Source organism: Bos mutus, chromosome 20 (assembly GCF_027580195.1).
Source record: "Bos mutus isolate GX-2022 chromosome 20, NWIPB_WYAK_1.1, whole genome shotgun sequence".
In the NCBI taxonomy this organism is placed as follows: domain Eukaryota; kingdom Metazoa; phylum Chordata; class Mammalia; order Artiodactyla; family Bovidae; genus Bos; species Bos mutus.
Genome location: NC_091636.1, coordinates 20,211,539 through 20,238,065, shown reverse-complemented (window position 1 = coordinate 20,238,065; position 26,527 = coordinate 20,211,539). Strand labels below are relative to the sequence as shown.

General features: G+C 43.9%; 1 protein-coding gene across 1 annotated transcript in view; it reads right to left on the bottom strand.

The window, feature by feature from the left end:
- ZSWIM6 (zinc finger SWIM-type containing 6) overlaps positions 1-10,825 on the bottom strand; it is a 211,751-nt gene extending 200,926 nt beyond the window's left edge. The window contains exon 1 of the mRNA XM_005900493.2: positions 10,134-10,825. Coding sequence (XP_005900555.2) covers positions 10,134-10,797 — 664 coding nt within the window. The 5' untranslated portion in view covers positions 10,798-10,825. The remainder of the gene's footprint in view (positions 1-10,133) is intronic.
- Positions 10,826-26,527: the final 15,702 nt, after the last annotated feature.

Here is a 26,527-nt window from a genome sequence, read left to right as displayed (position 1 = left end):
TACCCTTTGGTGACACCACAAAACCGTAATTATTGGACAAGACAGAAGTCTGACCTGATAAGGCAATCCTTAAATCTTTCTCCTATCTAAAGTAATTATCATAGTAGTATCGACTACTATCCAAAATCAATCTTAAAAAACATGCATGTCCCATTTCAAAAAAGTAGAGGTAAGTAGAATATCATAGCACAGGACAGATACGAAAATTGGTTCAGTTTGATAACTGAAAAGCTAAGTTTCTGAGGTTTGTTAAGCAGTCTCACAATCTGCTGGCCCTATGCCACCATGGCCCAGTGCCAGCCTGATGTAGGGTCAGGCTAAAAATAGCAGCCAAGCAGCTGGAACACATAGGTCTTTGTGACCTCAACTTTTATTTCCCTAAATCAAGGGAGGTTGAAGGGGAGAGGACAACAGCTGGCAAAGAAAGGAATGGAATACACTCTCTCGGTTGGTATGTCCCACCTCTTTGGATTTCTTGTCTTTTTCCCTACCACGCTCTCCTGTTCCTCACTACCCGACTCCATTTCCCACACCCAGCAAAGGAAGAGAATGAGGACCGGCAACAGGTAAGGAGCAAAATGAAGAAAGAAACTGGAACTCTGAGGCAGGCTGAGTGCAGAGGTTCCCCCATCTCCTACCCTCAAGTCTCACCTCATCATCACAAAGCAGCCATTGGTCATTTCAGTCCTCAGCTTTTTACCATGGTCCATAGAAAAGATAAGACAAAAACTACACAGGTGATAATCATGGGGAAGAAGGAAGAAAGAATGAGAATATGGTATCTACAGTTCAAAATCCTAAATGTTAAAGGAAGCTTGAAGAATGCTTTAAAAAAAAAAACAAAGTCTAGGACTTCTCTCGAAATCTGGTGGTTGGGACTCAGCAATTTCACTGCTGAGGGCCTGGGTTCAATCTCACTGCATGGTCCAAGAAATAAAAAATTTAAATTAAAAAATAAAGCCATAAAGAAATAAGGTAAACTTCTTAAAAAAAAAAAGTCCTCTCTCACATACATCTGACTACAAATTTATGATATTTGCATTTTAGGTATTTATTTTATTTAGAAAAACCATGACCATCTTCTTTGTAGAAATAAGTTAATAAGAAGCTGTAGCAGGAACAAAGGCTCAACATAACCAGTCTACAGCATTGCCTTCAACTTCTGCTAGCCTTTACCAATCAATAGCGACACCAGAAGAGGCTCCACGCTTTGCCCTTTACACTGATATAATAAAATACCTATTCATTTATAAAAATGCTAATCACAGTCAGCAAATATTTAACAGCTATAAGGTGGCCCATATAGCATTCTAAATTGTATTAATGTAATTAAAAGAACTTAAATCTTGTTTCTGTGGATTCATTCAACGTACTATCTTCTTATGCACAGTTTCTGTATAATACCTTCTAACATTAGAGATCTGACATCAACTAACAATGAAAAATGCTTTAACAGACAGACTGTTAAATACGGTAGGACCAGGTAGTGAGTCACTTGAATTTTAAGGACATTAATTCACTAAATGAGCTTCCAATTTATTTGATCAGCTTTTTCAGTTAGTAAGAGTTTAAATGTACTGACAGGTTATCCTGCATCCTTCCAATTAACATCCTTTCAATTTTCAAAGAAAATTAAATCTTTTTATTAGCATAAGAAATAGTATAAGTTTTAATCATAACATTCAAAAAGTTATAAAAGATACAATTATATGTGGCATATATATTGCAATTAGATCTAACACGGAAGATATTCCTTTTTCAAAAGTTAGAGAAGTGTCTGGTGAGTGACAGTCAAAACCACCCCACACAACCATCTTCCAAAGCTGAAATTAACTCACAAAGGCCTTTTTAAAATGCAGTTTTTCAAATCTTAAAATCACATTTTAAAAATACATGTTAAAAATCATAGCTCTGATCACAATTTAAAATTCTGGCTACTGTGAAAAATCACTCTAGAAAGTAGCAAGAGATTATTATAAACATAAAGATGAACTTTCTAGAATAGTTAATGATGATGCATCGTGAGTGAAATTACTCAGAGAGTAAGAGTACCAGCCAGAGAGGCTGTGTCTGGCTCCATAATTTACCAGCCTGTGTGACCTTGGGCAAAAGTCACTTGTGCTTTTTTCCTGTGCTTCAGTTTTCTCATCTGTAAAATGAGGATAATAAAAGCACCTAACTCCACAGGGCTGTTAAGAAATATAATGTACTTGGAGCAGTAACTGGCACATGGTTAAGTGTGCTGAAAGTGACTGCTATTATTATTATTATTATTACTATTAGTAAATGTTACAGGAATATTCAGAGGCTCAACATAAACTATGTGCAGTTAAATAAAGAAAAGCCCCAAATTACACAAGGTCTTTAAGAGAGATGTTGATAAAGTTTTGAGGCCGCATCAATTACATGAAAGAAGTGCATCTAGGGGTGATGGATACAGTGCTGTTTACTGATGCTGAGGGCGGGGCGCCACTGACAGAGACACTGAAAAATGCACAGAAACAGGCCAAACACAAAGTCTGTTTTCATAAGCACATTAAGTTCAGAGCAAACGAATTTCCTACAAGGTACTGACTTCTACTGTTCTGTGTATTTTCAACTCTCAGTAAATTCTGTATTACAAGGAGGTATGCATACAATGATGTAGATCACACCAACTGTAATAGAGTTTCATACAGTCAGCAATCATAATAACCAACTTTTTCTGAACTTTAATCTCATCACAGAACATCTCTACGATGTCCAAGTGTCTACAAATGTTTTACACTAGCATGAACTAGAAGGCTAGAATCACTGCTTAATTGAAGCCATCAGAATCTGGTCTGAAACTAAAATGCTATCTAGAAAAAAAAATACTTTTATAACACTAGATGAAATGTTAACCAAATAATCTCTCTAACATCTAAGACAATTTACATTCAAGATATGCTTGTCCTGATTTTGGAGATTTTCTGAAATTTACCAAATGTTCCCAGCAAACTGAGGCAGTCCGTGAGTAGAAAAACAGAGATTCCACGTTTAACTTTGCAATTTACTATACCTATCAGGACAAATTACTCAACGTGTCTGTGCCATGGTTTTCTCATCAGCAAAACAGGAGAGGCTGGAACTGATCTTTACAAATCTCCAGAGCTCTGCTGCTGCTCCTGCTGCTGCTGCTGCTGCTGCTGCTAAGTCGCTTCAGTTGTGTCCAACTCTGTGCGACCCCATAGACGGCAGCCCACCAGGCTCCCCCGTCCCTGGGATTCTCCCGGCAAGAACACTGCACTGGGTTGCCATTTCCTTCTCCCCTCCAGAGCTCTACAGGTATATAATAACTATCGCACAACAGTTTTGTATAAAAACAACATCTCACCTGTTCGTATATTTAAGAAGAAACAGAAGAATGCACCTGTACACAGGGGTCACTGAAATATGCTTAGGGTAATGATACTCAAACGACACCTACTTTTCATTTGTCTTTTCGCTCACTTGGGAACATCAAATTAGCTATAAACACATAAATATATTTATTTATTGCAAAGAGTCAGACACGACTTAGCAGCTGAACAATAACAAAATAAATACTTGTAATATATGCTGACAGAAAACTAGTTATCACTTAAGAATTCAGTTAGCATACCCTTAGCAACAGAGTTTACTTACTATCAGCTGAAAGTCAACATTTAAGTTCAAAATGAAAAGCAGATTTTGCACTGCATTCTCTCCAAAGCTTGTTTTGGCCTCCTTTTCTAGATCAAAAAAAATTAAGGAAGCATCCTATTTTTAAAGAACTGAAAACTATGTACAAAGCATATTCTCAGCAGAATACCTGGCACTGAAAGCAGAAAGTGGAAAGATACTCGGATCTTTCCAAACAAATCTAACTAATACACTTTATTTTTGAGACTCTGGCCAGGATTGAGAAACAAGAGTCTCTTCTTATGGGACTAAACTATGTAACATATTTCTCCAAATTATCATTCGATACTGATTTCTCGGCAGGAGATGAGTCTTTCCACTCACTTAAAGCAAGAAACGGCTCATGTTTTCTAGTTTACAGTAATGTTCAAATATTTACATATATCAAAAATTAATAAACCAAGAAAATTAAATTAGGTTTTTGTTGGGAAAAATCACCATTCTTCAAACTATGTGATAGTAATTTGAAAGGTAACTAAAAATGCTTTTATGGGCTCTATGTAATTTACTACCATTTAAAAAATAGTTTCCTATAATCTGCTTTGTTCATAGAAGTTTATACTTACCTATAATCTGACTTCTTTTGTAGGATATTTGTTCTCTTAAATATATAACAGTTGAAGGTCAACAGCAGATCAAGTTTAATGATTGCCCCTATAAAAATTTCTAACACAACATGAGTTTGTTTTATCATACACATAGGTAAGTTTCTTAAAATAAAGGTACCAAATTCACTTTCCATCACTGAAGAAAACTGATTTTCTAACACAAAAATATAAAACACATCAGTATCTGGAATTAGTACAGACCCATTCGTATAATTTTTAAAAGGGACAACTTTCTTTAAAAAAAAGCATCATTCCCTCACTGCCATCCTGTTCACTAAAGATATTACTAGTTGAAATCATGCATTCTTAAGTAAACCCTTAATATGATTTTGAGTAGAGAAGACATGCTAGCTTGTTATTTTTCCAGATGAAACATTTAAAGTTTGAATTGATAGTTATTGACTACCCATTGTGAAAAGAAGCCAATGATAAAGGAAAACGGATAAACATCTTAACAACTGGCCAGGACATACTTAAAGACAATACTGACTTCGTCTGCTCAAAAAATCCTGATGTTTTTAAAAGGAAAGGTATCCAAGTTTCACATCTGAAGAAAGGATGAAACTCAATGCACAGTTGAAATAAAATAAGAGATGGTCTATTCCTCAATTCCAGGGTGTACTCAGAATGGGAAGATGGGAGATGGCAAGAAATTAAAGACTGCAGCAAGAGTAGAAGTATTTACTTAACTCAAATCTGCAGTTCCCACCTTCCAGTACTGTTGAAATCTTCTGGCTATGAAAAGTAGTCTGTCTCCCAAATGAACACTTCAGATTTCTTCATTGGACCAGTACTAACCATCAGAAAACTAAGTATTACAAAAATTCAAAGCTTTCTTCACTTAAAATTGAAAACTGAAACTCCCTCAGACCAATGCTGAGCACATGTGATGCTCAAATACTTTCGAAAAATCAATTATAAGCAAATGAAACAACTCAGAGAGGAAGACAATAAAAGAAAAATACATATATGCATTAGTTTCAAATTTTCTTTTGTGTAATTCTTCATTAACCAAAAGACTTAACAAGTATAGGCTCTGATTCAAATTTGTTCTATATCATTACTTTAAACTTGGGAATACATTCAATAAGCTATACCATCATCAATAAACAAAATATCTATCTCTGAAAGTGCATTCAAAATCGCATCTTTATACAATAATCTCTGGTCTGTAAAGAAAATCAAAATACTCAAAGGCCAACTAATTAGCCTCAAGTAAGTCAGCTGATGAAAATTTTAACCATCCTAAATCTAGTATCTAATACTGATCCCCTTTTACTGCCTTGCTACTCCCTAAATCATGAAGTTTAAATAACAAATCTGAAAAGACCATGAGAATGCTTACCATTGTTAACATAACTTTTCTCCCAAAAGCAACCAGCAAAAAAAAAAAACTCCTTTTAAAACTCAGCTCCCTCCTTCTACAAAAGACTAGTTTCTAGTTTTGTTTAGACATTCCTTGCTTTTAAATGATTGTTCAATCACAAATAAGGAAATGGTGTTTCAAAACAAAAAAAGAAAACTAAGTATACACAAGGTCTTCAGAAAGGAGACACACACACACAAACACATACTCCAAAACAAAAAATATGCATTCATTAAAAGCACAAGGATAATTTTTCTAAGATTACAAACATATATGCTTCTAATTTTAAGAAAAATCCAATCATAAGTTAATACAATGAAAAGTAAAATTCTCCCCAAAACTGTGCCCCCTTCTCCAAAGATAATCACTATTCAATGGTTGCTTGTATAGCCTTTCCAGACATCTTTATAACACCAATACGCGAGCCTGTCTTTGCTTTCAACAGATACTGCAGTGTACTATATGAACAGTTGATCTGCTTTCAAAAGAAACATGGTGGTCACCCTTACATGTCAGCATATAAAAATTTACTTTGTTTTTTCATGGTTGCATAGTATTCCAGTGAGTACTTCTTAGTTCCCCTCTGATAGAAATTTAGATTGAGTCCAGCTTTTCAGTTACAAACCATACTACAAGGAGCATCACCCACCGAACTGAACATCTCTGCGCACTGATATTAATAAATCTATTGAATAAATTCCTAGAAATGACACAAAAAGACTGCGCCCAGCATCCGGGGAGGCAGCATCCCATTCTCCCAACTCCTCACTCAATTCTGGGTAATATCTACCCGTGAGTCAGTGTAGTAGATGAAAACAGCTTTCCATTTTTGTCTCTTGAAGATGAATACATTTATTAATAATTTGCATTTCTTTGTGAAATGTCTATTTTTCCTACCAAGTTCTTCATCTTTTTCCCCAAATTTCAGGAATTATCTGCTAGCCTTTGGTCAAACATGTTGCAAACAACTACACCAGTTAGTTGCTTAACTTGGTCCCTTATGTTTTCAATCCTACAGAAACTTTGAGATTTTTTTTAAATCAAGTAACTTGTATCTGTCTTTTCCTTTACATTTCAAGTTTCAGACCCCATTAGGGATGCTCTTTTCCACGCTTCCCTTGTAGCTCAGTCGATAAAGAATCTGCCTGCAATGCAGGAGACTTGGGTTCAATCCCTGGGTTAGGAAGATCCCCTGGAGAAGCAAATGGCAACCCACTCTAGTACCCTTGCCTGGAAAATCTCATGGCAGACGAGCCTGGTAGGCTGCAGTCCATGGGGTCGCAAAGAGTCGGGCATGACTGAGCGACTAACACTTACTCACTTTTCAGGCCGAAATTTTTGTGGAAAATTCGTATGTGACCTATAAATCATTACTCAAGTACTGTCAATTATATTTACATTCAAGCACCTTCAGCATTAGCTCCCTTCCAATATATTGTTAGTTAACAATAATAAGCCAACAATGCTTTCTCTAAAACTTCCCATAATCAACTGATGAACAGCTCTGCACCAATTAAATACTGCTTACAACTACTACTCAAATATTTAATTTTTTTCCTTTAAACTTCTTCTTAAAATCTAGGGGCTGAAAAATAACCAAGAAAGTATGTTTAAATACTGGGAAGTCCCAATTCTCTGCCCCTCAATTCTTAAGTAATCTTCAACATTGTAAGTGCAAAATAAAGTCCAGCAACTAGACTGTCTGTATTGTAGTTATAATTTAGTCATCTCTACAAAAGTCAATGGATATTTCCTGTACAAACAAACTTGTAATTTTGCAATACCAGAAAACTGCTTATGATGCTATCAACACATATTTTGTTCTTTTCCATTTCAGGTTATAAAGCAAAAAAGACTTCTATCTCAAATCACAAAATTATAAAATAAGCTTCATGTTAGTTCCAATGCAAACCACCACTTAGAGCTAAATTAGATGGTTAATCTAGCCACTCTCTCTGTTCTCCATCAAGGGAAAAAAAATAAAATCCTGGTCATAAGTTTTCTATCTCACAGTGCCAGCTGCCAGGCATTTAACAGCCTTCCATCTCTACACCGACTGGCACAACAAGTAATACAACTTGGAAGTTAAGGAAATTGGCAGAACACAGAGGGGAAAAAAGAATTTTTCCCACCATTTGTACAGCACTTGTTTAGCACGCATGTAAGTGTTTCCAAAGGGGTGGTCAACTCTTCAAGCTATATGAGAAGCATCATCCTGCTTCACATCAACCACTGCCAACTCCATTCAGTGGCCTCCTTCCCCTCTGGGGACTATTCAGAAAGTTACTATTTTCTTTTACAACTCACCCAGGCCTCTTCACCAATGAAAGCAGGCAAGGCCCACGCTGTGTGTCTGTCTCCTAGAGAAGATTGCATCTTTTATTTATCGTCCCTTGGCTTTATTTTCACAGTGAATTCCTGGCTTAAATGCAATCAGCCAAGAAACCCTCCCTGTGCGCTCTCCTGTCATTCCTCATTGCTTGCAAGCAGAGTCAAGCACAGAAGGGGGAAAAAAAAACTCAGCATTGCCAGCCAAGCCATAAAAACTCACAAACTAGTTTGTTATACTGAGATACCATGGATGTGCTTCAATCCATTTCAACCAGGCAGGAAACAAGGGGAGGAGGGGTATAACTTGAAAGAATGTTAATTAGATTTTTTTTAAAAGGATAGATGGATAGCCTCAGAAGTTAAACCCCACTCCAGACATAAGGAAAGGGTGTCTAACCTAGAAAAGGCAACACTGGGGACGGCCTTTAGAAATAAATGACCATGCAGAAAAATCACGTTCCCAGATTGCATTAGAATTCAAATTAACCAGACAGGATTAAAACAAATCTTAATTCTCTCTTGGGGCCCCACCCAGACCCCTACCCGACTCCCAAAGAGAAGGATAAAAGGAACTGACTACGGAGAGAGAAGATTAAATTAAAAATCAGAGACAGTGATGCTGCCAAATCTCTCCCCATTCATTAGGAACCGCGTTCACCACCACAATTTAAATAGACAGCACTATAAGAGGGGGGTAGAAAAATACGCCCGTTTTGCAATCAGGAGAAAAATACGAGGAAAGGCGAGTTTCACTACAGCATTGTTCTTTTCCGTCTAGCTCAAACATCCCCAGCACTACAGCTGGGGGAAAAAAAAAATATCTGACCAGAAAGACACATTGGAGGGTGGGGGGTGCGGGGAGCACAGAGAAAGCTTTTAAAACTCGGTATTTGAGAAAACTCTCATGGTCTGTCAGAGAAAGAAGGGCTGTGCAGCTTTAAGTCCTTCTCTCGCCTTTGTCAAATATCTTCTACTTTACAAGCCCTGAAAAGAAATAAAGAGACTCTTTTGTTTGGTTTCTCCTTTTCGGAGGGTGACAGAAAACTGAAAGGGGCACAAATAAACCTGAAAACGAGAACAAAGTGCGGGGTCGTGCCCGACTGCCAGGCGGTCGCGCCGGGAGGGACGCGGGAGCTGACGCGAAGCCCCTCCGCCTCGCGCTCCGGCCGCCGCCGGCCGCGAGCGCCCAGCCTGTCGCAGCTCCCCGCGGCTCGCACGAGCCCGATCCCGGCCCCTCCCCGGTGCAAACCGAACTCCGCCGGCCGGAGCCCCGGGGACGCCGCGGTCCCCCGGTAAGGGGGACAGCCAGCTGCCACGAGCCCGGCTCGCCCCCTTTGATTCGCGGGCGTCCTCGGGAGGGGAGGTCCCTCAGGAAAGGGGTCCAGCCTGACGCCCGCGCACCCCGAGACGGAGAGGCGCGGAGGGAAGGACATTTAAATCCCGGGGCGGCCGGCGGAGCTCGCGCGGGCCAGCCCAGACGCCGCAGCGACTCCCCCGCCCCCCGGAACGCCGCGGCCGCCAGCCCGTCGAAGCCCTGAGAGGAGCGGCCGCCGAGTGGCATTAAAATGTATTTCCCTCCCCTCAAATGGAGGGGGCGGGGAGGGGGGTGCAGAGGAGAAAGACCTGCGAGTGACAGACAAGGGGAGAGACGAGGCATAGCGCAGAGCGCGGCCCGGCCGCCGGCTCGGCCCCGGCCGGCATTGTCTGTGCGGCCCGCGCCCCCTCCCCCGCCCCGCACGGCCCCACCACAGACACCCTCCGCCGGAGCCCGGCCGGCCGCCCGCGCCTTTGTCCACATTCACCCCCCAAAACGTGTCAGCAGCTCTCCAGGACGTGCTCCCCGGGAGAAGGGTGGGGAACGGAGCGGGCCGGGGGCACCCGACACCCACCCGGCGGACCCCGCGGAGGGGCGCGTCCTGCTGATTCATTTCCCACTCGCGCTGGCCCGTCCGGGGAGACAGGGGGCGGGGAGGGGCGGAGAGGAAATGGGCGCTTCGCTCAGGACGACTGTCCCGGCCAGTGAGGGCATCGGGCGGGGTGCGGGCGCGCGCTGCGCTGAGGGGCTGCCCAGAGGGGAGGGGGCGGGCTCCCCCCACCCGAGGGACTGACGGACAGACAGACGACCCCGCGACTGCCCCGTGACTCACCGACTTGCAGGACGTTGTCTACGCAGCCGCTCTCCAGCAGCGCGATGCCCCGGCGGAAGGGCAGCCGTGTCTCGTCGCCGGCGTCCGCCGGCCCGGCGGCCCCCACCGACGGGGCCCCGGCCCCGGAGGCGGCGGCAGCGGCGGCGGCGGCAGCGGCGGCGGCGGCCGAGGTGGCGGCCGGCGAGGACGAGGAGCCGCCGCCGCCCGCGCCGCCCGCGCCGCCGCCCGCGCCGCCGGGGCCGCCGCTGTCGTCGCCGGGGCCGCCCGCGGCGCCGCCGCCGGTGTTGAAGGACGAGTACATGCAGATCTCCCGCTCGCTGCGGGGGAAGGACCAGTAGACGATGCGGCGCTGCACCGGCTCCGGGATGCGCTCGAAGCGCTCCTCCACGCGCTGGAACGGCCACTTCTCAGCCACCTTGCGCGCCGCGATGTCCAGCAGCGACTCGGGGCTCTGGGTCTTGCCCGGCGGCAGCAGCCCCAGCGCTACGCCGCCTCCGCACGCCGCTGCCGCCGCGCCGCCCGCCCGCGGGCCCGGCCGACAGGCAGAGCTATAACCGCCACCCGCTCCTCCGCCGCCGCTGCTGGCCCCGCCGCCGCCGCCGCCGCCGCCCGGCCGGCAGCAGAGCCGTTTCGCCGGAGGAGGCTGCTGTCCGCGCTCCGCCATGACCGCGCCGCTTCTAACCCGACAGCGGAAGTGCCGGGACCCTATAAACGGCACAAGGAAGCGCGACACGCACACGCCGCCGCGACGCCACGCTGCCATCTAGGGCCCGCCGCTCCTTGTACGGGCACAAGAGGTGGGGCCTTCGCCGTGACGTCGCGGCCGAGGCGGGGCACCGATAGGGGGACCTAGGGCCAAGGGCGGGGCCTATGCAAATCGCTGGGCTGAAACATAAATAGAGCACTCCGCGGACACGGGGGTAGCGGGGGCGGTGGGGTTGGGTGCCCGATGGGTTGTGAGAATGTCAGGCTGCTGTGACGCGGGGGGCGGGGCTCAGGCGGGGTTCCCGGGGGAGGGGGCGGGCCGCCCGGCATGGTCTAGGGTGCATGGGTCTCTGCGCCCCCTGCCTGCTCAACTTCCCCCTCCAATTCCCTGCTTACCTTTGATGTCCCGCAAGTGAGGACGCGCCTCGTGGGTCGCTGCGGGGAGGGAAGAGTAGATGGGAGGTGAGCACGGGAGAGGGGTCCGGGTAACTGGGGGGCGGGACCCTGAGTCGAGGCCCCACCCCCACCCCGCCAGAGCCAGCCCGCCGGGGGAAAAGCCTCTGGGCGGAGGAGGTGCTTTCAAAACAAAGAAATGCGGCGTGGAACCCGGGGGACTGGGGTGGTGAGGAAGGCGGAGGAGGTGCGGCTGAGGCCGCCTGCTTCCCCTCCAGTCAGCCCAGAGGAACTCCCCCCACCCCCAGCCCGGGCTGCGGCGCCGGAGAAGAGGGAGGAGGCTGCGGTAGTCGGCTGTTTTCCATTTCACTTTTGCAGACCAAGGCGGAGAAGAGCACCAGTTCCGCTGCTTCTCCTGTCTGCAGCACGCTCAACCCCGAGCGAGTCTCAGCTTCCGCTCAGTCTCGGCTTCCAAGCTTGCCAAAGTGTCCGAAAACGCGCAGAGCGCTCGGAACCTGTCCCGCAGCTGTGCGACGCGCGTCTCTAGCTGGCCGCAGCCGCCCCGCCCTCGCGCGCCTTCAGCCCCGCGGGCGGGGATGCCGGCTCCGCGGCCTCTTTACCGGGACCCCGCTCCAGGCCCGGGCGTGCTCCGGCTCGAGGTGGAAGGCACACCCGGGTAGTGGATTTAGCAAACACACCTTTGTGAGTACACACGACACGGGCGCGCGCGCACACACCCTGCAGGCGCGCGCGCACAGTCCAGCCGGCTGCAGACGGCGCGCCCCGGCCGCTCGGCGGCGGATGGTGGCTGGGAGCGCACTCAGTGCACCGTTGAGTTCACGGCCAGCCTCGACCCCGGGCTGCGGGGAGCCCTGGCGCTCGGGACGCACGCCGGGCTCTCTGCCGCCCTGGCGGCGCCCGAACGCCCCATCCTCCCGGGGCAAGGCTGCGTGGGGGCGGGCCGGCGGAGAGCGCAGCTTGCTGGGGCCGGGGCGCCGGAGAAGGCAAAGAAGCGAGTCCCCTGTGAACCAGGAACGCTGCAGACATTGTTCTTCGTACTCTCCGGGGCTCGGTCGAATGTGGGTCCAAAACACGGCCTTAATTACCACGTTAGAGACATCCCTACTCTTTGCCCTGCCTTCTGTTTCTCCTGTAAACCATGTCACTGATAGATACTGTGGCTATTTTAGAACATAAACCGTGTCTCCTTTGACACGTTCGCGTCTTTTAAGGTTATTGGCTGATACCCACATGCCTGCCTTGTTGCCTGGATTTAAAGAGAGAAGAACGCTCCCGAGTTTTTAAGAAAATCGCCCACTCAGGGCCGAGGCCCGGGAAACCTCGAGTTCCAGGTCTTGGCTCTTCCCCTCTTCAGGCCCCACCAAGCCCCAGGCTGCAGGTCCCTAGGGGACCTGATGCTGGCCGACTTTCCGCAGCTGCCTTACTTGTTAGGAAAATTTTGGTGACAGTATGTTTTTGTATATCCATCTGATATTTTTCTGGGCACCTCCTCAATGCTTAGGAAAAGGCCTGGGTAGGAAACTGGAAGACTATCTTACGGGCAAAAGGAAGGCGGAAAGGTTTTTCCTTCAGTTTTTCTTATTTTCTGGATTTCTTTTTAAAAATAAAAATTTAATTTAAATATATATGATAGAGAAAAGTAAGTCGAAAGTAAAATGTGGTTTCCATTCTGTCTTCAAACACAGCCATGATAGAACTTAGGCTTGTGTAATATTGTATAGATTACTAAGGATTTTCATACACATACACACAGAATCTTGGAACTGGAAAGTCAAAGATGACAAAACTTATATCCCCAGACAGGGTAAACTCATTCAGGCACCTACCAGGTGTTAATGGAAGAAATTAACTCATACTGAGTGAGAAAGTGGACTGCTTTGGAAGTGCCTACCGTTTAGAGATCTTGATTTTGTATTGAACCAACGAGCCTGGATTTAAGGCAGTGTCCTACATGGGAGGAATTTCATTTAACTCTGTGCAAAGGTGAGTCCAGAGCCACCAGCTCAGCTTTCCCCCTTTGTAGTCTCTTAACTGAGACCAACGCTCTTGAACTGTTCTCCTTCCTCTGGTTCCCTGACACTCTCCTGATCCTACAATATCTCCAACTTGTCTTTCTCTGCCTTGTTTTGGGGTTTCTCTTCCTCCAAACTTTAATGTTAACCCTGCCCTACAGCCTAGGAGGGTCCTCTTCTCTATTTTTAGTGGCCCACACCTTGGAGAGCTTCCACTGTTTGTAACTCCCAACCATGGTCTCTGCTTCAGCTCACTTCTTGCTGGTGGTCAACTCTCTTTTCCATTGCCACCTCAAACCCAAAGTACCACATTTCCCTGGAAACCAGGCTCTCTTCCCCTAGACTGTTATTACAGTTGCCACCTGTTCATAGGCCGCCAAGATTTTTTCCTCTTTGCCTGAAACTCTCATATAGGTTTATTTGCTGAGTTATCTCTCCCGGCCCTCTCGCTTAGTCACTTATTCCTCCTCTTCACTCCACACAGCCTCCTCACTGGTGTGTCTGTATAACCTTTCCTCATGCAAATCCTCCTCCACCCAGCTGTTATGCTTCCTAAAGTATAATTCTGATGGTATCACCCTCCTGCTCAAGTCCCTTTGAATGACTGCCTGCCATGTACTAGGGAGAGTCCAAATTCAAATTTGATCTTGCCCAAACCCAACTTTCCAGCCTCATCTTTCACTAAAATCTAACAGAACTTCCAGGTCCCAGACAGGAACGTTGTTAAATCCCATCAGGACTTCTCCCAGTTCCCTAGACGACATCCCAGCTTCCCCAATCTGCACATTTGCTCAAGATGTTGCTGTTGCCGGTAACAGAAAGATTCTTTCTCCCCATGGAACTTGTCAAATTCCTACCCTTCGTTCCAGGACTGGCTCAAATGCCACTTCCTCTGGGAAAACCCACCTGGGTGTGTGATCTCTCCTCAAGCTCCTCTGACACTTTGGATCTTTCTCGTGACATTTATACCATTCTGCCAAGGGTCACAGCTATGTTTCCACTTGCTAGAGCCATTCATCTCTCTCTTCCCTGGTTAGAAGGTCTCTGAGGGTTGGGATTATGCCTCAGCCATCTCTGTCTCTATAGTCCCAGGTGCCCAGCACTGCACTGCAAGGTTTCCATCTCCCCAGAGGCCAGCTACTCTCATGAGTCAAGAAAGAAGTGCCAACATGTCATCTTTGGCTAGTTTTTATGCCGCTCTCATATTTGAGGTATTTACAATGTTTTTTTCCTGGTGTTCATAGAAATCATTACTAAATTACTGTTAATTGCCCTTTTCAAACAGGCCCCAACCCTAGGGACCAAATCACAGCTAAAGGCCTCTGGTTATGCTGAAATGTTTAACATTAGGCAATGGTAGGAAATCAAAGTACAGAAAGTCTTCAGCTTCCCAAATGCAGTGATTCATCACATCACACCACAGTGCATCGGCCAGTGTGGTCAGGAGCTAGGCTTTTAGGCTGACTTCATAAATAGAACTCCCTGTAGCTAAACTGATAGACACCCTCTCCCCCAGCACCATACCAAGCGCCTGGCCTGTAGCACTTGGCTGCATCAATAGATGAATAGCTAAGGATTTATTTGAAAGGAGCAGTGGCAGCCTATCTAGACATCTGTTATGACTTCTCTACCTGTCTTTAAGAATGAAAATTTGAATTAAGTTCAGTAGAGATGTATAAAATTCCTGGAGCAGTGGTTTTCAAAGAGAGATCCTTAGAGTACCCCCAGAGCATTGCACACAGTTTTGGAGCTGGGAACCAGAAATTGACACTCGCTTACTCCCCTTATGAGTCTTCTTCACATTCAAGTTTGAAAACTACCCTTTGGTGGCAAGAACTTCACACAGCTCCAATGCTTAGAAGGAGGTCTGCAGAAGGAAAAAATGGCTTTGCCTCATCATTATTGCTAGTCTCAGATATTTAAGAGATTAATTTTCCAATAATAGGAAGATTTGAAGATGTGAGAATTAGATCTAAGGAATTTTAAGTCATTTGAAGCTGGACAAAGCTATTCCCACTTCCATGCTTTTCCTTGTACTGGGATAGACTTTTTATATTATAACCAAAACCAATTATTAATATGTTCCCTGCTGCTGCTAAGTCGCCTCAGTCGTGTCCGACTCTGTGCGACCCCAGAGACGGCAGCCCACCAGGCTCCCCCGTCCCTGGGATTCTCCAGGCAAGAACACTGGAGTGGGTTGCCATTTCCTTCTCCAATGCATGAAAGTGAAAAGTGAAAGTGAAGTCGCTCAGTCATGTCCAACTCTTCGCAACCCCATGGACTGCAGCCCACCAGGCTCCTCCGTCCATAGGATTTTCCAGGCAAGAGTACTGGAGTGGGGTGCCATTGCCTTCTCCTATGTTCCCTGGGATATAATTAAATTGTTTAGAAAGAAAGAAAAGCCTAAAATAGTATAGTTAGCCTGTGAATTGGGATTATTCTCCTGTTCAGTAGAATGACAGAGAATTCTAGGTGGCTAAAAAAGAGTAAAGAGTGAGATATTAGAGATGCCACTTCATTAGGACACAATGTTCAAAACCAAGGAAGAGTGCCAAAAAGAATCTCCCTGATCAATCATTTCCACCAAATACATTCTCGGGCAAAATAAGAAGTGGGCAGGAAATGATCAACCCAGAACTGAGCAATTTAAAACAGTTGTTCTGTCTCTGAAGACAGGAAAAATTTGATCTATTTCAATGGTTAAATTCCAGAAAATCAAACCACTGGTATTTCACTATTATTATTGTTTGAAGAGTGGGTGCAATACAGCACTAGAGGTTTTATAAACAGTAACTCCTTTGGTGCCCCAGTCCCCCTTGCTCCCCATGTTGTGCCCACCCCTGTCTCAACACAAGTAATGAATGAAGAAACTGAAGCTCAGAGAAATTAACCAAATGTTATTCAGCTCCAGCCTGGCCAAGCAGGGATTCAAGTTCAGTCTGTCTGATGATAAAGTCAGATCTTTCCCCATTATCTACTACTTCTCAGACTTGCCAGATGATAAGAGCAGCCCTGCATACCTGTTTAAAATACAGATTTCTTTTAGGTCTCCCCTAGAGAGGGCTAGGGTGGGACCTGGAATCTGTTTTGTTTGTTTTGCTGTTGTCATTGTTGTTTTTTAATGTATGCCCTAGATAATTCTCCAGAATAGGCAAGTTGGGAAACTTCATAATTCCATGGCCACATTATCACTTACTAACCCACAGTTTCTTTCTTTAAGAAGTACCCTTCTAGAATTTGCTACAATTACAAGAAAGTGTATACAACCACTGATCAACCAACCAACCTTTTCCATCCTATTTCTAAGAACAGTATATTCTGTTAAGACAAAAGTCTTTAAAGTTACAATCTGGGTTTTTGAAAACTAAATTGTTACATCTCAACATATACAAAAAATCAGGTTGGAAATTTGCTTATAAATTAATTTGCTTCAACTTTTAATTTTGACAATAATTCCCACCCCCCAGAGGTAAAAGTGTTTGCTTTTGTTGAATATTAGATAATCTACTCTTGTTAATTTTTAGCAAAAATACATTAGTGTAAAGATAGTCTGTGTACCATTTCAGTATTGTGAAAACTGACAAGAGTGTTACCATTCTGCTATTCATTCCAATCCAAAGTGCAGTGGTGAAGATCTCATCAGATGAAGCCATTTCTGAACATTTAAGAGGCCTCCAACATGACTTGGAACCTAGTGATAGCCAAAAGAAATAGGAAATGCCACGTTTAATTATAGCTCTTAATCTTTCCCTTTTTTTTAATAACTGTAACTTAAAAAATATTTTATTGGAATATAGTTGATCATCATGCAAAATGCCAGGTTGGATGAATCACAAGTTGGAATCCAGATTGCCAGGAGAAATATCAACAACCTTGTATATGCGGATAATAACACTCTAATGACAGAAAGCAAAGAGGAACCAAAGAGCCTCTTATTGAGGGTGAAAGAGGTGTGTGGAAAAGCTGACTTAAAACTCAACATTCAAAAACTAAGATCATGGCATCTGATCCCATCACTTCATGGCAAATAGAAGGGGGAAACTTGGGAACAGTGACAGATTTTATTTTCTTGGGCTCCAAAATCTCAGTGGATGTTGACTGCAGCCATGAAATTAAGAGATACTTGCTTCTTGAAAGAAAAGCTATGACAAACCTAGACAGTGTATTTAAAAGCAAAGGCATCACTTTGCCAACAAAGGTCCATCTAAGTCAAAGTTATGATTTTACTAGTACTCATGTACAAATGTGAGTTGGACCGTAAGGAAGGCTGAATGCCAAAGAATTAATGCTTTCGAATTGCTGTGCTGGGGAAGACTCTTGAGAGTCCCTTGAACTGCAAGGAAATCAAACCCATCAATCCTAAAAGAAATCACCCTGAGTATTCATTGGAAGGTCTGATGCTGAAGCTCCAATATTCTGACCACCTAATGTGAAGGGCTGACTCATTGGAAAAGCCCCTGATGCTGGGAAAGATTGAAGGAGAAGAGGACAACAGAGGATGAGATCGTTGGATAGCATCTCAGACTCAATGGACATGTTTGAGCAAGCTTCAGCAGATAGTAAAGGACAGGGAAGCCTGTCATGCTGCAGTCCATGGGGTCCCAAAGAGTCAGACACAACTTAGTGACTGAACAACAACAATAATTGATTTACAATGTTATGTTTCAGATGTACTGCAAAGTAAGTCAGCTATACATACACATATATCCATTCCTTTTTTCTTTTTTAGATTCTTTTTCCATATAGGCCATTACAGAGTACTGAATAGAGTTCCCTATTCTGTATACAGTTCTATTCTGTATAGAACTGTATAGAACTGCAGTTCTATACAGAACTGTGTATATATATGTCAATCCCAATCTCCCAATTTATCCTTCCCCACCCCTTATCCCCTGGTAACATTAAATTTGTTTTCTTCACCCATGACTCTACTTCTGTTTTATAAATGAGTTCACTTCTGCCCTTTTTTTTCTTTTAGGATTCCACATGTAAGTGATATCAAATGACATTTGTCTTTCTGTGTCTGACTTACTTCACTCAGTATGACAATCTCTAGTTCCATCCATGTTGCTGTAAATGGCATTTTTTTTTCTTTTTATAATGGCTGAGTAATATTCCATTGTATATTTACACCACATTTCTTCATCCATTTCTCTGTTGATGGACATTTAGGTTGCTATTGTTACTAAATGATGCAATGAACATTGGTGCACATGTATCTTTGAATTATGGTTTTCTCTGGGTATATGTCCAGGAGTGGGATTTCTGGGTCATGTGGTAGTTCTATTTTTAGTTTTGTAAGGATTCTCCATACCATTCTCCATAGTAGCCGTGTAGGAGGGTTCCATTTTCTCTACACCCTCTCCAGCATTTATTGTTTGTAGATTTTTTGATGATAGCCATTCTAATTAGTGTGAGGTGGTATTTCATTGTAGTTTTGATTTGCATTTCTCTAATAATTAGTGATGTTGAGCATCTTTTTATGTGCCTTTCAGCTATCTGTATGTCTTCTTTGGAGAAATGTCTGTTTAGATCTTCTGCCCATTTACTGATTGATTTATTTGTAACTGTAACTTTTTAGTAAGTATTTTATTAAATTTATCATAAAACAGAAGAATACTATTCAATTGAATAATGTAAAAATATTTAAATTTTCCATATTTATCTATGTCAACTGGAAAAAGAACTCCCAATTTTAAACATTGAGAAGTAGCACTATAAAAAAAAATCTTAGAAAATTAATGATTTCCTCAAAATTGCATCAATCTACAAATTCACTCTTCATAGATACCTCTGATAGGTGAGATAGCAGGAGAAAAACACACATAAGACATTAAATGCTATGGTATGAACATATTCCCTAGGGAGACAAAAGATGCTCTGAACATACATGAAGGATGTATTTGCAGAAAATAATGTCACCCCTCAAATCATTTCATAAACACATAGCAGGAGGATTTTCCAAAGTGATCAAACAGTATTTTATTCATTTTCATTCCCATCTGGAGGAAGTGAAGACATACAATTCAGACAACCAAGTAACTTTAGAGGGCACCTAATGCCTAGATAAAGATTATTTGCATTTAAGAGACAAGCATGAAAATTAAAGTTAAAAATGTGAAAACCAAACTTTATAATGTATTTATTAAGGGCATTTTATCACCTACAATATTTTTAAATATTCAAGAACTCATTCCTTGTCAAGAATAGCATCATGACAATTCCAATATGAAAAGTGTCACTTCCAATGACTTCGTTCAAACCCAGAATTAAATATCTCGTGAAATGAAGCAGTCTCAGCAAAAGCTGGTATGTCAGATATTTTTGCAACGTGAAATCTGTATTAACTAACACCTCCACAGAACTCCACAGACTTCCCTGGTGGCTCAGATGGTAAAGCGTCTGCCTACAGTGCGGGAGACCCGGCTTCCATCCCTGGGTTGGGAAGATCCTCTGGAGAAGGAAATGGCAACCCACTCCACTACTCTTGCCTGGAAAATCCCATGGACGGAGGACCCTGGTAGGCTACAGTCCATGGGGTTGCAAAGAGTCGGAGACCACTGAGCGACTTTACTTACCGCAGAACCACACTACAGTAAAAACTATGGTTATGCAGAGCGTCTTTCTTTGTTATTTCTGGCTGCACCGGGTCTTCCTTGCTGCTTTGTTTCTCTAGTTTGGGGAGTGAGGGCTTCTCACTGTGGTGGCTTCTCTCGTGGTGGTGCATGGGCTCTAGGGTGAGAGGGCTCAGCAGCTGTGCATGCCGAATTAGTTGCCCCACCTCATGTGGAATCTTCCCGGACCAGGGTTGAGCATGTGTCCCATGCATTGGCAGGCAGATTCCTCACCACTGGTCGGTGAGGGAAGTCCTTGAAGATTTATTTCTCAAGTACCAAAGCTTTTTAAAAAATCTTAACCCTGTAGGCTAGAAATTGTCTAATGTGACATACATCCTTGACTTCTTAGGCATAAGGTCTCCCTATAAACACAGTGATGCCCTCAAGAGCTACTAAGGCATGCAAGACCATTGTCCACAACTAAAAGCTGAGACTACTTTTATTCTTTCTTTCCTTTTTTCCTTCCTTTTATTAATTTTTTTAGCTTTTATGTCTTTTTTTCCCCTCAGTTTTTTTTTTTTTTTTTTCTCTACAGTTGTGCTGTCCCCTGTTACTTTTAATTATTGTCATATAACCTGTCCCTCCTCCATTTCTGAGTTTTTGCTTCACATTTGGTGTGGCTTTGGAACCCAGAAAACACACTTGTTAGGATTGTGAATAAAGTAAAAATCAATTACTTTCTTAATGAGGACATCCCCTCTGGTTAAAATATGTACAGTCTATGTCACATTTATTTTGGTTTCTTGCAGACTTTCTGGATCGCAGGTAGGTGACAGACAAAGAGAAGGTTATTAGATGGTCAGACTCTGGTTTCTGAGGGGTTAATACATGGTGATACTTGAAATTCTCAGTGATGGCTCTGAGGTGCCTATTGAATGATACCATATAAAATAATATATCTTGAGTATGATTTAGGTTTAAAGTCTTCATAAAATTATAATCCTCTGAAACTTGGTGGTTCACATCTGGAATTTATGACAATATCCTGCCGGATTTCAGATGAAGCAGAAGCTGCCATTCCCAGATCACGTAGAAGAAGGGCCTGTCATGCATTCGTGTTACAGCTTGAGTTCCCCCTGGAGTGAGGAGGGAGAGAGAATAAAATCTTCAACAAGCCCACCCCACAAGACCCGAGGCTGTGCAGGACCCAGTTCCTGCTCATCCCTCCAGCTGGCCTCGCCCCAAGTTCATTCCCCTCACTCTCTGGGGTCCTGCCAACGCAGGCTGCTCAGGCCTGCTTTCGGTTCCTTGAACACTTGAGGCTCACTTCCCCCAGAGGCTCTTTGCCCAAGAGTTCCCACTGCCTGGAATGCTCTCCCTCCCCAGGCCTGAGAGTCACAGCCGAGTTTCCTCCTACTCAGCTTAATCATACTTCCTTAGGAAGGCCTGGCCACTCTGACAGGTCAACTCTGCCTATTACACACTCTTGTAGCTAGTGTACTTCCCCCTTGGAGCCCTTCGAGAGTTGTAATTTTTCATTTAGTTGTGTATAGGACAGATTACCTAGAAAATAGTAGGTGCTCAGTATTTGTTCATTCCGTAGAAAGGAGGGAGCAAGGGCACTCCAGCCAGACTGGCCTCCTCGTGTGGTTAACATCCTGACATGCCAGGAGAGCAGTTTCCAACCTCTTCCTTTTACTTGCTTACTGCCAAGGGCCATGGGTCTCTCCTTCTCTTTCAAGAAAAGAATAAAACCTACTCTGTGAACGTGCAGCCGCATGCCGTGAGTCTGTTACTACAAGGACATCATGGCATTATTCCAAGCAAAGAAGAAGCAAATCTTCCCAACAAATTTCAAAACATTTGCCACACAGTCATACGTGCCCCCTTTAACATTTGTCTCTTGTTAATTCTATTTGTCTGGCTTTTGTCTCAAGTTTTGGCAATTTCAAGTGTTCTGGTTGCTGTGGGATGAAGAAACAATGATCTCTTAGAGACTGAGGGGGAAAATATCCACTTTGGGGGAGTTTCAGAGTTTCTCCCCTTTGATAGTATTCATGAATTGAGAGAATGTTGATTTGGAGGCAATGCTTCTGTGACATCAACCAATATTTATTTTTGTGCCTATAATGTGCCAGGCATTGTTCTCTGCCAGGAACACCTCTACTTCCAAACTGTTACATTAAAGATGACTGTGCCCTCTCCCAGGCTTCTTAGGATTATTTTTAAGACAAGTTCAAATTGCTGAGTGAGAACTATTAGCTCTGAGTGAGAACCTTTACCATCTTTCCTCTAAACATCTTTATAACACTTCAGATCAACCAAATTTTAAAACGTATTTTATAAGTCTTTCTGACACATGGGAAACTACACTATACATACATTGTCGATTTTATTTTTTCCTTTGCTATTTCACAGGCAGATAAAAATTTCTTAACTTTCAGAGCAAGAAATAAACATTAGATGTTGCCTCTTTTTTGTTGTTGTTCTGTAGTCTTAATAGTTTTGATAATTAAGTCTTCCACAGAAAGCTTGACCCATAATAACTGAAAAGTTTGAAAAATCTGGAAAATGAAGAAAATAGTTTACTTGTCTCCTGAAGAGGCAACTATCCCAACAATTTTACATCTTCTAAGAAGGGCTTCATTTCCTTTAGACTTTGAACTTAGAACCTATGTATGTGTGTTTAGTTCTATATGACTTGGTTTTTAACACACTATATAATACCCTGTGTTGTAATTTTCTACATCTCATGTCCCCAGAAAGTTTCCAAGTTCCCTGAAGGACAGGTGATTCTAACATATCTCCTGCCTCATTTCTGTATGGAAGCTGACCGGTTGCCTCTCCCTCTCCATCTAAGGTGTCTTCCTCCTGTAAAGACTGCTCCCCACTGCACTTACCTACCCCATCCCGACTGCTTTTTCTTGCCTATAATTCTGGCTTCATTAATATCCAAAGAAGGCTTCTACCTTAAATGTGTGTTTGAGCAAGGCCACATCTCCAGACTAAACTTAGTCCTCTCAATTTACAGTTCAAACGTTAGAGATTTAGTTCATTTGGACCTTCATGAACCCCCTTTGAAAAATATCCAGGGACTTCCCCAGCAGTCCAGAGGTTAAGACTTCACACTTCCAGTGCAGGCGGCCCAGGTATCCATCCCCTGTTGGGGAACTAAGCTCCCCCATGCTGTGCAGTGCAGCCAAAAAGAAGAAGAAGAATAAATACCAATATCCCCTGAAGGGCTAAGACTTGAAGCCATTATCAATTTATAATCCCAAGGGACTAGTTAAACTGAGTGCCAACCTCTCTGCCACTTCCCATGGAAAACTAAATCGAGGATGGGCCCTACAGGGTGGTGCTAACAGGGAGAGGGTTACTGGGGTGTGGGTTGCTGAATGAACTTCACTAATTTCACAGTGTTACCTTGGATTTCACACTCTTCAATGCATGGCTCTCTTTGACATTTCCTTTTTCTTTTTTTTCCCACCTTGTTTCACCTTTGCTCCTCTTGCCTAGGTTTATCTGTGTGTGCAAAAGTCTGTGTATATCCCCAGGCCTGTCTTTGTCAGGACATCCACTTGTCTAGCAATGTAACCATAAAAAATTAGTTCAGATTCCTTGTTGGATGATTTAGGTATTTTCAGCTTCATTAACAGCTAATCACCACACAATGGATTACTCAAGCAGGGTTTGAAATATGCCTTCAAGGTGGCTAGACTAACTGGAATGATCGTGGAAAGGGACTTCAGGAGGATATCACATGCACACAGCTATTATGTCTTTGTGGGAACACGCGTTTGCCTATGAATTGTCTGTGCATGTTCTTGGCAGGTCCCCTTTCTTATCCTCTGTTCCACACTCCCACCCCCACCCCAGCCTCTGCCAGGTCTGCCTACAGATCCTCAGCCTTGGAGGCTTCCAGAGAAAAGTGAGCACTCATTCAGGTCCAGCGGCGTCCTGAGGAGTATCCCATCATACCCTCGGGTGAGGCAGCGGGCCTTCTGTACCCCAGCAGGGTTCGGGGTCAGGCTGGGAGGTAAAAACGCATAGCCAGGAAGCTTGGAGAAGAGCCACTAGGGACACAGCCAGGTGTCTTGCCAGCCTCCTGTTGCCTTGCCCTCAGGGACCAATTAGCATGAGAGTCAGATGTGTGACCCTGGAGCCCAAGTTTTTTGTGGGCTCTTTCTGCAGCCGCTGAAGAGACTCTGGTGGGTATGGTCAGCGTGTGGGTTAGGTTAATATGAGAGACGATGAGACCCTCCCCACCCCACAGATTCCCCAGCTCCAGGGCTGCTTTGACCAACTGAAGTCGGGTTGGCCAGAGTGGCAGCAAATTGGGGTAGGGTGCTGGGTGCAAGCCTGTCTTCCCACATGCAGGTTCTGTTTTTGCAGGTCTGGCACAGACCGTTAACTCTGGCCACACAAAGTGCTCTGTGGGCAGGACTAGCCCTATCTGCCCTGGACGGGGGACTGTTGTCAATGGCTGGTTGGATCAGTCGGGTTTGCTCTCAACATTTGTCAATGACCATTGTCAAGTGTTGCTAGGGTTTCTGGAGAAAGGCTTCACTTGATTGGCTGAGCAACTGTATTCCGTAACCAATCCGAATGCTGAGTCTGTGGGCAGGGGACTCAACATGATGGAGCAGTATCAAGCACAGCCAGACACGTTCTGGATACTAATAAGGCGTCTGGAAACAAGGAATTATAGTGTTCAGGAGTCCCATGCACCTCGACAGCTCCAGCCATGGCATGGCTGCTGTTCAAAATGTTACAGCTTAAGTTAAAGTCATTCCCACTGATTGGAGCATATCGAGATTTCAAAACAGGGGAGTAGCCATTGTAAGGAGGAAGTAAAACTCCTTGCTCATTGTGTTTTACAGCCTTCCTTAGTAAAACTGCTGAATTGTAATTTAAAATATTCCACCCTTTCAAATACATTAAGTACAGCCCTTAAAAACAGGAAATGAGAGAGGTGCACACATATTGTCAATTAAACATTCACAGACATAGTACCACAAGGCAAAGCTGAAAATCACCGTCGTATGAATTCACTTTAGGAGGATGACAACAAGGGTCACCACCAATGGAGATGTTGTACCTCTGGCAGTGTATTCTTGGGCTGGAACCTGAATGCTAGTTAGGGAACAAATGAAAGACAAACATCAGCTTGAAGGGAAATTTGGATCTTGCCTGATCACAGATTCTCTGAGATTCAGATAAACCTTATGTTACTAGGGAAAGTTAGCTTGTACTTGACAGTAGCAATGACTGAACCCACCCTTCAGAAAACATAACTGCGAGTCAGCCAGATGTTCCTGCAGAACTCTAACAATATATCAAAAGCAAACAGAATTATCTCACCTGCAAAATAAGTTAAGCTTCTGTACAGTACTGATTTTCCATTCAGTTGTCAATATGATCACCAAACTTAAGCACTGAACAGTTTCTGTTCAATCACTAGAAAAGTTGTTTTAGTCTCTTTGTATTCCATGCCATGCCTCTCCCTTTGCACTTAGATCTGTTCCTTAGAAAGATGGAGCAGTCGTGCAAGAATACTGATGGAAGAAAGGAAGGAAGGGAGAGAAGGAGGAAGCAATGGAGGAAAGAAGAAGAGGAAAGAAGATACACCAGTGTATGTTTCCCATGGGTCCCCTCCTCTAGTATGTCCCCTCCTCTAGTATTCATTTCCTCTCTCCAACCTAGACCCTTCTGCTCTTAGAGGACCCTCCATTCAAGCCAAGGAGCTTGGTTTCAGACTAAAACAGTGTTTCAGGATTCTGCATTTTACTTTGTATACATTTTGAAGTAGCTCAAAATGATTAAAAAAAAAAAAAAAGAATAAGTTTCCAAGACTGAGTTTGGGACAATGTCACCTTCCACCTCCACTGGTAAAAAGAAGAATATGCCAGAGGAAGAAATGATCTCAAGAGGGATTGGCAGCAGGACCACCTTCCTGAAAGTACAGCTTCACAAACCTCCCCACCAAATTCCCTATTCAACTCTGCCCACACAGGCCAGTGGAACCCATGTAATGTAACTCACTCTGCCCAAGACCCTCCTGTGTCCTAATGGAGACACTCTAATAGCAGGGATCATTGTTCCAAAGGGAAGGAAACAGTATTTGGGGTTCACTTTGTGTTGTTGTTGCATGCAAAGCTAAATGCAGATATCTGTGCTGTTGGCAGCATCTGAGGAAGTGATTTAACCCACTTGTATAGCCAGGCATAATGATTTCTCATGTGGCTCTGTGGCTTTAACCCTACTTGTTTCTCCCTTCTGATTATTTCAATCATGTTTGCATATTAATTACTTAAGGCATAGCTTTATTATTTCAGAGGCTCTGAAGTCCTGCTTGATTCTTCTGACTCAGAACCTAGCTTTCTCTGCTGACCTTATTTGCTCTCTTCAGAAACAGATCCAGGAGGCCAGAAAAACTTAACCACCCACACAGACTCTTCATAATCAAGTCATTGGATGAGGACAGGTAAGTTAGAAAAGTTAGCCTAGGTTCTGTCCTGGCCTGGCAGGCATACCCACACAGTCATCACTGAGTATTCTCCAGGGTTAGTACTGCCCAGGGCTTTGCAAACTGGTGTTCTCTCTCCATAGTTTATATTTCAAGATAACTTCCAATGAGAATCATATAGTCAGAAACCAAAATGGTAGGTTATAAAAAGCTACTGGTTCAGTGAAAAACAAAAATTTG